At 41.9% G+C, this 13,703-nt stretch overlaps 1 protein-coding gene across 1 annotated transcript in view; it reads left to right on the plus strand.

Annotated features, from left to right (window-relative positions):
- Window positions 1-13,703, plus strand: part of vps50 (VPS50 EARP/GARPII complex subunit) — a 49,650-nt gene that overhangs the window by 21,960 nt on the left and 13,987 nt on the right. Inside the window, 11 exon segments of the mRNA XM_037264689.1 lie at window positions 567-665; window positions 1,009-1,099; window positions 1,284-1,469; window positions 2,601-2,719; window positions 3,883-3,989; window positions 4,539-4,660; window positions 6,640-6,717; window positions 7,113-7,193; window positions 11,919-12,067; window positions 12,180-12,276; window positions 13,027-13,185. Of these exon segments, the coding sequence (XP_037120584.1) occupies window positions 567-665; window positions 1,009-1,099; window positions 1,284-1,469; window positions 2,601-2,719; window positions 3,883-3,989; window positions 4,539-4,660; window positions 6,640-6,717; window positions 7,113-7,193; window positions 11,919-12,067; window positions 12,180-12,276; window positions 13,027-13,185 (1,288 nt within the window).

Below are 13,703 nucleotides of genomic sequence, written 5' to 3' on the forward strand. Positions count from 1 at the left end.
AGATAAATGTGCATGGAAGGAATCAGCATACTTGGGAATACACTTTGTATTAGATTACTGTTTGCAGCTTTCTTTGATACCTCGCATTGAACGTCTGCTGTATGACAATGAATGGGGAATGCGTGGCACGCTGTACATGACAAGAATAATCTGGCTAGCAATGTCTCCCCCAAAAAGTAACTTTAGATATGTGAGTGTATTTACAGTTTCCTCAGTCTTATGAGTGACAGTTTGCACGCATATCAGCTGACAGGCTCACTTGTCAATCAGCACACAATGCTGCGGTGCACTTGCTCCCTCCGCGATTGTACATCATCAAACGTTGGTTGTTTTACACCAAGCGTGGCAGAGATAACCCCACAATCTGCTTCAAGATAGAATGGCCCATGAGAAAAACTGTCAGGGAAAGCATTCAAACCAAAAGAAAGCCTAAATTGGACCTGCTGCAAATTGGACCCTTGCTGTTAGCTCAAACAAATGACTGAGCATGAAATCCAGTTCAAAGTTCATTTTCCTCCCCTCCCATCTCCCATGTCATTAGTCCGCATTTCTTTATTGTCTCCAAGGCTGATGCAGGTGGGGGAGGAGTTCTGTAGCAGTAAGTCGGAGGTCTTGCAAGAGTCCATTAAACGCCAGAGCGTCAACTACTTCAAAAACTACCACAGGTGAGACAATTGTCAGCGTTTTGCTAATATTTAACAATCGGCTGTGACACGATTTCACAAACAGCGATTGGGGTGATCCCCACGATGCTTTTTGCCGTCGTTAACAATTGATATTTGCATGAACCCGACTCTCGGGGAACATAAGTTTGACGGCCTCAGCTTTTGACACCCTTTTCACTTCTTCAAAGCACATTGTAAAGTGTCTCTGAGGAACAATTAATTCAATAACTTTTTAAATTCATGGCCCTGTCAGGGTTATCTATTTTGACTGTGAAAGCTTTTCAAACTTTTTGAAAAGCTGTGACTCATCCCCATTTTTCGACTTCCTTTTACAATTTCTCAGGGCACGACTGGAGGAGCTGCGTATGTTTCTTGAGAATGAAACATGGGAACTTTGCCCTGTCAAGTCAAACTTCAATATCTCACAGCTCCATGTGAGTTTGACTCTTTCCTTGTCTTCCATTTCAGATGCCAAATTCTGTTAGCTGTATGTGAGGAAATTAAATCGGTTTCCCAGTTAATACTGCTGCATGGTTCTTTTTATAAAATACTTCTCCGTTTGGATTTTTCACAGTGCTTCAATACTTTCTTTTCTATGTCACATCTTTCACAACCCAGGAGTTTAAGTTCATGGACCAGTGTCGCTCCCCTCCGCTTTCCCCGAGCAGGCAGGGTGCGTCCTCTGCCTTCCAAATCCAAGAGGAACTCTCTCTGTTCCAAAAATACCTGCAAGATGGGAACCCCTTTGAGATGCATATTGAGCAGAAGGAGGAAGAGACGGAGGATGTTCTGGCATCTAATGGGGTGAGTTCCAAACGACCCCATATTAGGGTTGAGGGACACAATATCAGCTCAGATCCTTTTAATCCCTCAGTGGTCACGAAAATAACAATATGATAGAATAATTAGGTCAAATGATCTTCATTATTTACATATGTTTATCATCCACTATATACAGTACTGACATTTGTCTTATGTTGACAATTGACAGCGTCTACCCTCTGATTGAGTCAGGTCAACATCAACATCATTGAGATAAATATGACTAATTAATGAGGCTACCTGTTGAGATACACCACTGTGTTCATACAGACGCGAGATAATTAATTGGCACGCAATCACTTTCGCAGCCCCAAACCTGCCGATTTAAATTTCGAATGACATGCATGTTTCAGGCATCTTTTTTTTATTCAGTGTAAACAAAAAGTGTTGTTTATGCTTTGGTGGCCGAGAATCTCTGCGAAAGACAAAATTGCGGTCACAATCAGGACTGAGTGATGGCGACCAGGACACCAAAGACACTTTATTGTGATATTGACCCATACGTGGTTGAGGCACAGAGAATTTGTCCTTCGGAGCACAACACATTCAAAGTGACAGCTACCCTAAAGAGCCAGGCAGCCACACAGGCGGAATGATTGGTTCCTTGTTCACTCTCTCAGCCGGAGAAGAGTCGGTCGGCCTCGCGTGTTTGCAGCCATATATCACGCTAATAGAGGCACACAGGTCCAGTGTGCGCAATTTTCTACCGTCTCCTTAAAACAAAAAAGCATTCACTTGTTCTGTCGAAATCTATTTGTGAATGATACTCCATTTCGCTTTTGATTACATTGGTTATTTTTATCGGGCTCCCTTTTAAAACCATATTGCCTTATCTAATGCGTCAGGCTTTCAAAGCCCAAGCGAGTAAGTTAAAGGGGTCATGGAAGCTCTTTTTGACTCTGCTTTGATCCATTTCACAACCGTAAAACGGAAGATTTTCATTGCGTTACAATCCGGTTATTTATGTACATCAGTGTTATTCCTTCAGAGCTCCTTCTCTACAATTGGTTCTCCTTGTGTATTTTTCATTTTGGCCTCGCTCTCTTTTTCTCAAGCACTGATCTTTTTTCTTTTCTTTTTTTTGGTCTCACATTCTTTTTTGCGTTTCTAAAGTACGAGTCCGACGAGCTTGAGAAGAGCGCTTATCAGGATTACGACAGCGACAGTGATGTCCCCGAGGAGCTGAAGCAGGACTACGTTGACGAGCAGACGGGCGACGTTCCTCTCAAGAGGTCAGTCACACTAGTTCATGCTGGGTACTGACACAAAGGACACCCAGCCGAGCACGAGCGGTGTTTCATAATAGGTCCGTGTGTCGATCATTTCTACTGCCAGGTATTTGACATTTACTGACAAAATGATCAAGCTTACCTGAATCCATACTGAGTTTAAACGGTATAAAGATGAATAGATTTGGTATTTCAAGTCATCAAACCACCCGCTTCTTTTTTATTTTATTTTTTTTGACATGGTCTGTGCATTCTTTTTTTTTTTTTAAAACATGGTTTATGCATAATTTTAGCTCACCTCCTTTTCACCCTGCTCTGTAGGCAAAAATCAAGTCTTGAAAATTTCTCTTTCTTCCCACATTATGATTACGGACCAATTAGTCGCTATTAAAGCTGCCAAGATTATTCGACTCGTTTTAACGATGATCAAATCGGTCAACAGCCCAAAAATTTGAAGGCAGACAGTATCATAGGAAGGAACTGAAAAAATGATTCTGCAGTAATATCAATCCAAGCAAGCTACACTGTATGTATATACTTTACAGCTTTGATGGCATACTTGGAAAATGAGGTCTCGTATTGGACCTCTTTATAAGTATATCATGTTAGGGTCAGTGAGTTGAGATACATTTACGCAGCGAACAAAACGTACAACACTATTACTTATTCAGAAGCTTGTCAGTTCAGAAGCATTGTTATGGTACGCTCTATGTCCTGTCATGAAATGCAAACGCTCATATTAATTGCACCATTATGCATGCGCCCAGAGTTGAATATCATATTTTTAGAGGTCCGACACACTAGCTGTTCTAGCCAAGCGCTCGTTATCATTTAACCCCACGCAATGGGAGTATTGGCCTAAAGGCACCAAACTGCTAATACCTCATTATTTGAAGCAGGAATAGCAAACGGCTCATTCCGAACTGAGTCGTGTGGTCACGTCCAGTAATTAAATCTCCCATGTAATGATTGCTGGTTAATGTTGCTCAATGATGGGTGTCAGGGGTCTCGTTCCTCATGCTCACCAGTTCAGAGACCTCTGTGCCTCCAGCATTGTGTCATGGGTTCTGATGGATCAATTAGAACCATTCGTACCACTCACTGAGCCTGTTGTCCTACTCTTTTGAAAGATGTTTTCATCACGTCACGTCTCCTTTGTGTAACAGTGTGTCTCGCGAGACGATACGAAGCAAGAAGAGGTCCGATTACAACCTGAATAAGACCAACGCCCCGATTCTTACCAACACAACTCTCAATGTTAGCCGGCTTGTCGGTGAGTCCCTTTTCTACACATGCTATGCTCGGATAGACCTAGTTTGAGCTTCTCTGGCCCTCACGAATTAAGTCTTTTGCACATCAGCCCGTTTGGCTCTCTGCTGCTGCTTGTGTGACTGAGAAGCAGCAGTAATGGTTAGCCTTGGCCCCGAGCTTTGACCTTGCACTTCTAAAGATGTACTTAGATGTCAGTGTGACATTACTAAGTACAATATGCAAATGTAATGTGACCCAGCTACGGTCCTCATGGTTCAACCGGGGTATAATTTATTGTAATTTCACACTTTTAATCTTTTTTAATTTTTTCTAAAAATCATTTATTCATTCATGAGAAACTGACTTGCCCGGAAAATGTCCACTGTTTGACACTGGGATGTAATATTTGGACAAAAGCATTGGGACACAGCAGGAGCTGGGGCCCAGCAATAATGTCCTCATTTTCTGACTTTTGACAGTATTTTAATATATGTGGTGGTAGGATACTGTATTTTTGCTACCAAGTAGACATTTGTTTGTTTCCTAATGCTTTTGTGTCTTGTCTTGTCAGGGAAATACATGCAGATGATGAGTATTCTGAAGCCGATTGCCTTTGACGTCATCCACTGTGTGTCGCAGCTCTTTGACTACTACCTCTATGCTGTTTACACCTTCTTTGGAAGAAATGACATGGTAGGGTAATTTTAGCGACTCCTTTTTCTTTCTTTTTTTTTTCTTCCTCCAGTCACAACTCAGTGATATGCTATGTGCACAGAGAGAGGTTGCATGAACTGAAAATTCTACACCAGTGACGAAGAGTTGGACAGAGTAACCTGAAAGCTCTCCCTCATTTTGACAGACTAGTTTGCCATAACACTATCAGTAATTCCGCCGGGAGTCGAATGCTTGCAGAAGAGCGAGAATTCCCCGGTCATTCTTGTAGATTTATGATCTCACGGCACGGGTGAAGCATTCCCTTGCTCCAAAACTCTCACACCCTCTTAAATGGAGCGAGTGACTCCAGTTTGCATTTTGTCTCAAAGCACAGGTTCTGACTTGAACGCATTTACCCCGGTTTAATTATACCTTGGGACAGAATAATCAATACCTTAAATTATCTGTGGTCTTTATACTATTCAGCTGCTTCGGTAATTTGCTCAGTGACATTTCCACTGCAAATTATCCACCGCATTTCATCAAAGAAACCTGAGAGCAATTCATTTGCAAAAGTCTAACGTCCGTGTACAGTATGTTGTTTTTCTTCACAAATGTCTCTTTAGTATATGTGCTCCATTACTGACAGTTGATCAGTTGAGAGTCCAATGTGTAGTCCTTCACCCAAAGTCACAAGGGGGTAGGCTCCAGCTGCCTGTGATCCTAAAAAGAATAATGGATGGGTGTAGGTTCTATTTTCATCGGATTATCTCTTTGTCGGTCCCATCTTGAACGATAGGTTGCAGCCCTTGCAGCCCTTGCAGCCCTACACCCCTCCTCACCTCAGCCCGGCCATGTCTTCTAATACCGCACTTCACAATGAAACAAAACACATTTGTGTGCTGTCAGCCTTGAGGGAAAATGTAATGGAAGCAAGAGGAAAATGACTTGTGTCCTGTTGAGTTGAAAGAGATAAAAGAGAATAATGCTCCACAGGGGCTGCTCTAATACACATTTTTAACGCTTGTGTGCGTGTCTTGTGGAAGTATAAGAAGCTAAATTTCAGAATTTTACATCCATTTCCACCACATTGTTCCTTTCCTCTTTTGTCATTTCATTAATGGTCACACGTGGAGAGGCACCTACAGTAAAATGCTAATCACGCCATGAATCTTTAAAAGCCCTTATGCTACGCACACATGCCGCTGTTTTTGACCCAGGATTGACTCTTTTTGCTCTGCCGTAACCAAGATGGATCTGTTTGACTTCTCCGGTTGAAGAGTCATGGCAAACATTAATATTCAGAAAAGTAAATACCCATTATGTGTTTATAGTGGCTGGGTGAAACTGCTGAACTAAGTCTGTCACACATATGCGAAAGATGCATCATTTTTCCAGAGCAGACTTCATAAATAATCCGGCGTTCATCTCTTTGGGTTTTATGGAAAGACAGTTTTGGACTCCATATTTCAGACTTGGATGCGTCAGTAAAGTATCTCCTTTGGAGAGAGATAAATTGGAGACCAAACATAGGAGATGAATGTGCATGGTTATAGACAGCGTAAATACAAAATGGCAATTATTAAGCGAATTCGAAGACGTTGCCGTCATGGTAAAGATAAATAAACAAGCACAAGACATGTTAAATGAGCTCATATAAAATGGGAGACATTTTTATGGTGATTTTTCTCAAGTGAGACAAACACTCTTTTGCTGAATATTTTCAGACGAAACGGGTCTGACAAAGTATGACAGACTTCAAAAGCTTTTTAAAACGAGCCAAACAAAACTAGACAAGTGCCAAAATGCCTTGTTATATTCTCTGTCAAGTCTTTCACATTATGTAACTTCACTTAGTCCGCGAACTGTCTGTTTTTTTCTGTGATTGTCATTTTGAAGGCGCATAGAAATTCAAATTTCTTCATTCACTTCTTCAGCTCTGACTTCACCCTCAATGTTTTAATTTTATTCTTGTCTCCCCCCCCCTCCCGTTTCTGTGGTCCATATGTCATCTATAGCCTGTCCCAAGCCCATCTTTGCCAACACACGGTGGCAGAGAGTCGGGTACGGCCCGAATGGTGGGCCCTGCTTGTTTGGTAAGAGTAGAATGAGGCCCGCCTTGCGAATCAGCACCCTCGTCAGTCCTTGTGCGGTAATCTGAAGGAGTGCGTGATCTGCTTCCTCAAGTGCATCTGAAAGTAACTTTGGAGGCTTTTTTATTTGGTCGTGCTCGCAGCCTCTCCACCCTCTTCTTTTTTACCTCTGCAGTCGGTTGCGTGAACATTTTAATTTGACGTGCACTCCTTCTAGTTCCCCTTCTCCCTGTTGAACTCGTGTCAGCTTGAAACCCAAAGTAAAGATCCTCTCGTTTCAGACGACTTGATGTGTACGCGTGCGGCATGCCTTCACACTTTGCTGAAGTGTGTGCTCGCATGGAGTGAGGTGTTGCTGACGCTAACGCCGCGCGATTGTGTGCGTGTGTATTTCTCAGTATGAATCATCGGGTCTGGGCCTGATCAGCAGCAGACTGCGAACCACGCTGAACCGGATCCAGGAGAGCCTCATTGACATGGTAGGACTGCAGCGCCGCGTCTCCTGGCTCTCATGCTTCCTCTGTCTCTTTTACAATTGCTCATTACCTCATTTTCTGACACAAACATGCTCTCTCCTCTACGGCCTCTCCATTTCTCTCCTTTTAATGCCTTTTTTCCTCTATTCTCTCGCACCATCCTGGCCGTATGCGTGGCCTTATTGGCGAGAGAGCCCGCAGCCTATGTTGCCACCAAATACATTACAGGTCGTCATTATGTGGCCAGTGGTCACACACACACGCATACCTCCCTCTCTCTAAGTGGCCAGAGCTGGCCAGATTCATACGTGTTGTTCCATTAGGGCCTTCGATGATGACAATTAGTCTGATGCTGTCCATGCTCTCATGATACCGGAGCTTTTTTCCCCCCCTGCAGCCTGGCTAATCTGATACATGATGACCCCGATGCCATCTTTTTTCACTTCTGCTTTTCAGTTGTCTCCATAGTGCAGGTTTTAATCTGGGCAGCATCAGTAAAGTTTTGTATCCCCCCCCTCCCACAGAAAAATAGCAACTTTGGATGACATTTATTGTTCTCAATATCTTTGAAAATATTCATCACTGGCGTCATTTCTTTTTTGTAATTAATAAAAAATAAATTAGTATCATTATTATGTTGAAACAAATGTTCACTGTAAACTAAATTGTAGAATCTGGAGTATCCTTCAGATGCAAGAACCCTAAAAAAAAAAAAAAAAAAACACATTTGACAGTGTGGCATGATGGCATTTTGCTGTGATAGCAATGTTGGCTTCCTCGCTGCAGTGTTCACAGCTCCAGGGATGCCCTGAGGAGGAGGCTGTAAAAAAGAAGAACTTAAAATGGCTGAATAAATCAAATGGAGCAAAAACCACTGAAAGGGAAAAGCACGTGTTTGCGGTCGTTGCGGACATTAAAAATGTTCACCTCAGTAATTAACTGACTTTTATATCCTTTCTATTAAGACTACCAGGTCAACATAACACGACATTATGAATAGATTTTTGCATATTGTCTTTTTAATAAAGTTGCTGAAGTAGTTCTAATATGACACGAATTGGACATTTAAAGACGTGCTCCAAGCCAGTAAAACTGTGGTTGATGTGTGCAGCCTTGCACTTGCATGCAAATGCACACACCATGTACTCCAGAGACCGGACAGGTTGGACCTCATTTGTAAACAGATTATAAAGTTAATTATACACGGCGTTTCATTCGAGCCGTCAAATCCTTGCGGTTGTGCTCCCCCGATTTGACGTCGCAGTCGCGTGATTCTAAAGCGTTGTGCTGCTAATGACTCCGACTCCCACATGAGCTGTGGCGAGGTACCATCTCATTTCGTTTCAGGTATGGAGAGGCCTTATTTTAAATTGGACCATCCGCAGGGAAGAAAAAAAAAAAAAAAAAAAAGAGTAAAACCACTTCTTAGTTTGTGCTGTGCACCTGATAGCTTTTAGATTTTTTTTTATCACGCTATTGTGTTTAAAGGGATTGTCCGTAGAAGTCGTCCTCTTTGGATTGTACTTGCTATTTGGAAGGGATCACCTGCACGGTGTAAACTAATGGCGGCGCAATAATGTTTCTGAGGGAAGATTTGATGACAGGGCCATATTTAGTTGACGACCGCGGCCCATCTGTGTCCACACTGTCGCCGTTTGAAAGTTCAGCCGTGACAGCTGTTGAGCGCCCCTTGCTGTAGGCAACATTTAGAGCTGTTACGCACTTAGATTTTCAATGAACAACAGCGCTAATGCCCTCTTCCTTTTTTCCTTCATTCGATCAGTGTGACCATTGTTCTTTGTTCATATTTCTTATTGTCACATCTTCCTTTTTCTTGCCTTTATTTCCATTCCTTTTTATGTGACACTAATAGTTAATGAAAATGGGCTTTTACAACTCCATTAGCAGGTAATATTGTGTGGGATTCAATTAATTTTACGGAAGAAGTAAACAAATCAAACTTGGAGCCGACCGGAATGCAAATCATTGTAAAAGCATCTCCGCAAGGTAGCCATTTGCCTTATCTGAATTTGGGGAGAGGCGTTTATTTGGCTTGGCGATTAATTGAGTCACGCACTCAAATGCAACCATGTTGTGACAATATATATTGACAAACTGCGCTTAAAACCAGTATGTTTGTAGTTCTGTGCAGTTTTAAGGTTGGGTACAGTTAACATAGTGGCGAGTAGCTTCTCATATAAGGCAATGCCTGCTTGTCACATACAGCAGACACACACACACGGATGTATTGTTACACGTCCTCTGCACCCAATAATTGGATGGTCGCCTTTCAGAGCGCATCATCCTCGAGATCAGTGTCGCTTCTAGTAAATGGCCCAACAAGCCAGAAGTTTTTTGACAGCGGTTGTGGATCATAATTAAGCTCTATGGTACAACTGCATTTGTCCAAATATCCAAGTATATTGACATTTGTAAAGCTGTTTGAGTGGAGTCCGCAAAGCGTCCTCAGTGACGGGTTCAGTTGCCGGTCGTGTTACTTGCCGGTGATAAGGAGACGGTTTATTCCTTGGAGCCACTTCAAAGTTCCCTGAATTTACGCTGGTGACTCATGACGGCTCCTGCGAGGACAACACATTGTCATGCATAAATGCACATTGTCCTTTCGAAAATGTTCCACTCTCACGCCTTACACCTGTTTTATTCGCCCGGGACTGCTGAGAGGATCAGTGTCAGGGTTAGCCATCCATATGTTGACATGTCTTTACAGTATTGCCTTCGAAGCCATGATCTGATTCCGTTAATAATCATCTGGATTATTACTATGCAATTTGCATCATATCTCACATCACCCCTGTGTGAATTTGTACGTGTGCGCAGACATTCAAGGTTATTATCTTTATCGTGATCGCTTGATTTGAATAATTAGGGGTCTTTTCTTTTAGAGTTGGAATGAGAGAAGACGCCAATTTAAGAATGAGACCGTTCTTAATTAATTGTTATGCTTATCGGTCATGATCTCCCGCAACCCCTTGTCCTGATTAGATAATAACAATAATTGCATGGATGTCTCTGACACTGAATACTCAATTCATTTCGGAACATTAGTATTTATTATTTTTCGACAGAGATTTGTTTGTTTTCGACATATTGTGCTCAACATGAATCAGCACAATATTTTCTGTGGTGTATTATAGTATTACACCGACTGTACAAATTAATTTTTGCAATGCCGCAATAATGCGTAAACAACAATTAACATTTAGCAAAACTAAGTTTGTGCTTAAATTCACTAAGGTGATTCTAAACCTCATCAAAATTCAAGATTAGTTGTTATTTGTTTGTTTGAGAAATGACTAAAACACTTACTTTTCAGAGGCGGTGTATTTATTTATGTTGAGTCACACAAAGTAAGTGGAATGGATCTGAATAAATTGGGAATATTCATGTTTTCGGAAGAAAACGTAACGGAAAGCAGAGAAATGAAGTACGGCAATTTGAGCAGCTGTTTAGTATAAATCAAGTCGAGTTTGGCTTCTTCTCCTTAAGTTATACTCCATAAACTACCTTCACTTCAATCTGTGTTTCGAAATGACTGAATCATGTACTTTTGCATTTTTTAGGTCATATATATGCTGCAACTGAGGAAAAAAAAAAACATTTATATTTGCCAACAACCACCAAGACTGTTCTTGAGTCATAAATGACACAGGATTAAGTCAAAAAAATGTATCATGAATCTTTCAGTTATGGGAACATTTTATTGAACGTAAGATTTTATGGGCAGAAGTAAAGCGCAGCACATGATTTGCGTTTGTCGATAAAATGGTTTAACCCTTGAAAAGGGTGCACATTAAAATTTCAACCTGAGACCATGTATTAATTCTTCCTACCATTGTGGTCATCCAAAGCATTAGCGCTACAACGCCCTGGAGTGTGCTTTGTGAGACCACAATATGGAACACAACTGATAGCGGCGGCGCTCACAGTCTTTTTTTATTAGTTGCGCGATTGCCATCGATCTGCCGGAGGCTCTGTCAGAGAAGCAACGTGCAAAGGTTCTCCACCGGCCGTAATGCTTCACGTAGATGTGTTACATTGAGACCAAAAAAAAAAAAAAATCCTCCCATGTTCTTTTTTCCTTTAATGCTCCATCCCTCTTCTGCAATTGTTTTCTGTGTGGTCTTCCTCCCCTGTGAGTTTTTTTGTCTTCCCTGTTTCGCTTCTGGCCTTTTCTGGCCACTCTCGTAGACGTTTATAATTGGAATACAGATGTTTTTTTTGCCACTGACAAAATGTTCATTCGGGTTTCAATGACGAATAGATCCCGGTAGTTGGCGGCGCGGTATCCCGAGTTTGGATTTGAGATCAGCAATCTCAACGGTTGACGGTTCTGTAAAGACATCAGGGTCAGACTATCACCCCACTGAGTTCTCAGCCAGTCTGGGTAATTTCAATGCATGTCATTAGGAAGCCGGTGAAATATTTCCCTTTTTCCATCCATACACTGTAATGCTATTCATGACTTTTTGCAGAATGTATCCAAAGCGAGATTCTGTTTGGTCAGCGTTTCTTTTTTTTTTTTTGGAACGCTTTGACCTCATGTTTGCTCGTGAGTGTATGTCTTCGGTTTGCAAAGTTAACATTGTTATCAGGAGTCAAGTAAGAGGATGATGTTTCACAGCACAGGTTCAGTGAATAACTCAAAGATAAAGCATACAAAGCTTTTGGCAGCATGCTGATTCCTGCATCCATCTCTGTTTCTTGCAGGAGGCAGGCGGTGAAAATACCGCTCTGCACGCTTCCACAGAGGACAGGAAGGAGAAGGTACCGAGCCCCCACCTTAGCCAAATGGTGGTCCTCACCAACAGCGGCACGCTTTATGGACTGGCACAGAGAGTGGTCGCCACAGAGTCCCTGTAAGTATCCTCTGGAAATATTCAAGCAATATTATTGATGGATCATCGATCTGTTGGTAGTGGCGACAGCCTATTATCCTAAAAGCTGAGCATTTCTCGTCTTCTTTCTCAGTGTGTTTTTGGCTGAGCAGTTTGAGTCGCTTCAATCCCATTTGGACACGATGATGCCCGCTGCCAAGAAGCCTTTTTTGCAGCAGTTCTATTCCCAGGTAGAACACTCAAACGCCTGCACCTTTTTGTCTAATTACTAGAAATGTTATTTGTCACTGTCAGCAATAGTTGAGGCGATCCAAATCTCTAATGCAGCAACAGTGGGACCTACCAAACCTTCAGTCATGATCAAATGTGACATATTTGATATTTAAATGTCTAAGCAGCTTCTTGTTACATGAGGTGATATTTTTTTCTCATGTCTTTTGCTCTTTAGAGTTGAACTTTTTGTAATCTTGCGCATCTTGAAGATTATAGGTCCATTTTCACAGACCTTAATCATGAGGTAGATGGAAGATGTTCTCTGTGAAGCATTCTCAAGCCACTCACTTCTTTTTCAACCTTTTACCTCACAAGAAAGCAATTTGAGCAACAGCAAAGTCACTCGTCATTTTGTGCCATTCTCTTTGCATGCTGCAAAAGAAATCATCTGTCACTCAAAAATCAGCCTGCTGCTCTTTTCCTGGCACTTCCTTTTGCAGGAACTTGACATTTGAGATGTTTAAATTTTGATCGAACGCCATCTTATGACAATATTGTTGCGTGCATACAGATCATTTGCATGCATGAAGAAATGGCTCCATATTGCTCGTGTTTCATGTTTTATTTGGTAGCTCAGTGCCATCAGACATCATCAAATAGTATTTAGAGGACTAGCATTCGCCGTGTAGTAATTTCAATGCTGCTAAAAGTGAAGTCATAAAAGTATGACCCCAAACACGTTGACAATTTTGTGTTCCTTCTTTCAGACCGTGTCTACAGCCAGTGAACTGCGGAAGCCCATTTACTGGATCGTGGCAGCCAAGGCCATTGACTACGAACAAATGTTGCTCCTGATGTCTGGCGTTAAATGGGACATTAAAGAGATCATGTCCCAGCATAACATGTACGTGGATGTGCTCTTAAAGGTAAGGTGAAATGTGCCTGTGGTGTTGTGATCTAACATTTTTTTAATCCCATTTACCATTCGCTGTGAACCATTTGGAAGATGCGCAACCTCTAAACTTTGAGATATTTTTGCCTGACACTGAAGCAAAAGTAACCCACTAAATACGCTCTTCTGTACTAGCCCATCATGCATTTAGCATTGAAAGGGGTTGGGGGGGAGTTAAACTGAGAGTTCAGAAAAGGTTAGCAATGTGCACAGCACCCACATCCCTTTGGTAAATCGCACCTCCGCCTAAACGTCCACAGATTATGTATTGATGAATGGAGTCATACATAAAACATTCGACTCCGAGGGGAAACTATTTTGTCCTGAAAAAGAACTTCAACTCACCTCTTGAATTCCTGCATGCCTCACAGATCTCAACACTAACTCGTTTAGTTCACGAGCTAAATTGCAATCCCCCGAGTCACTGGCCGGGATTAAATCCTTACGGTGTCGAAATGGTCCACTTGATATTACAACTAGCATGTACTTCGT

Source organism: Syngnathus acus, chromosome 11 (assembly GCF_901709675.1).
Source record: "Syngnathus acus chromosome 11, fSynAcu1.2, whole genome shotgun sequence".
NCBI classification, from domain to species: domain Eukaryota; kingdom Metazoa; phylum Chordata; class Actinopteri; order Syngnathiformes; family Syngnathidae; genus Syngnathus; species Syngnathus acus.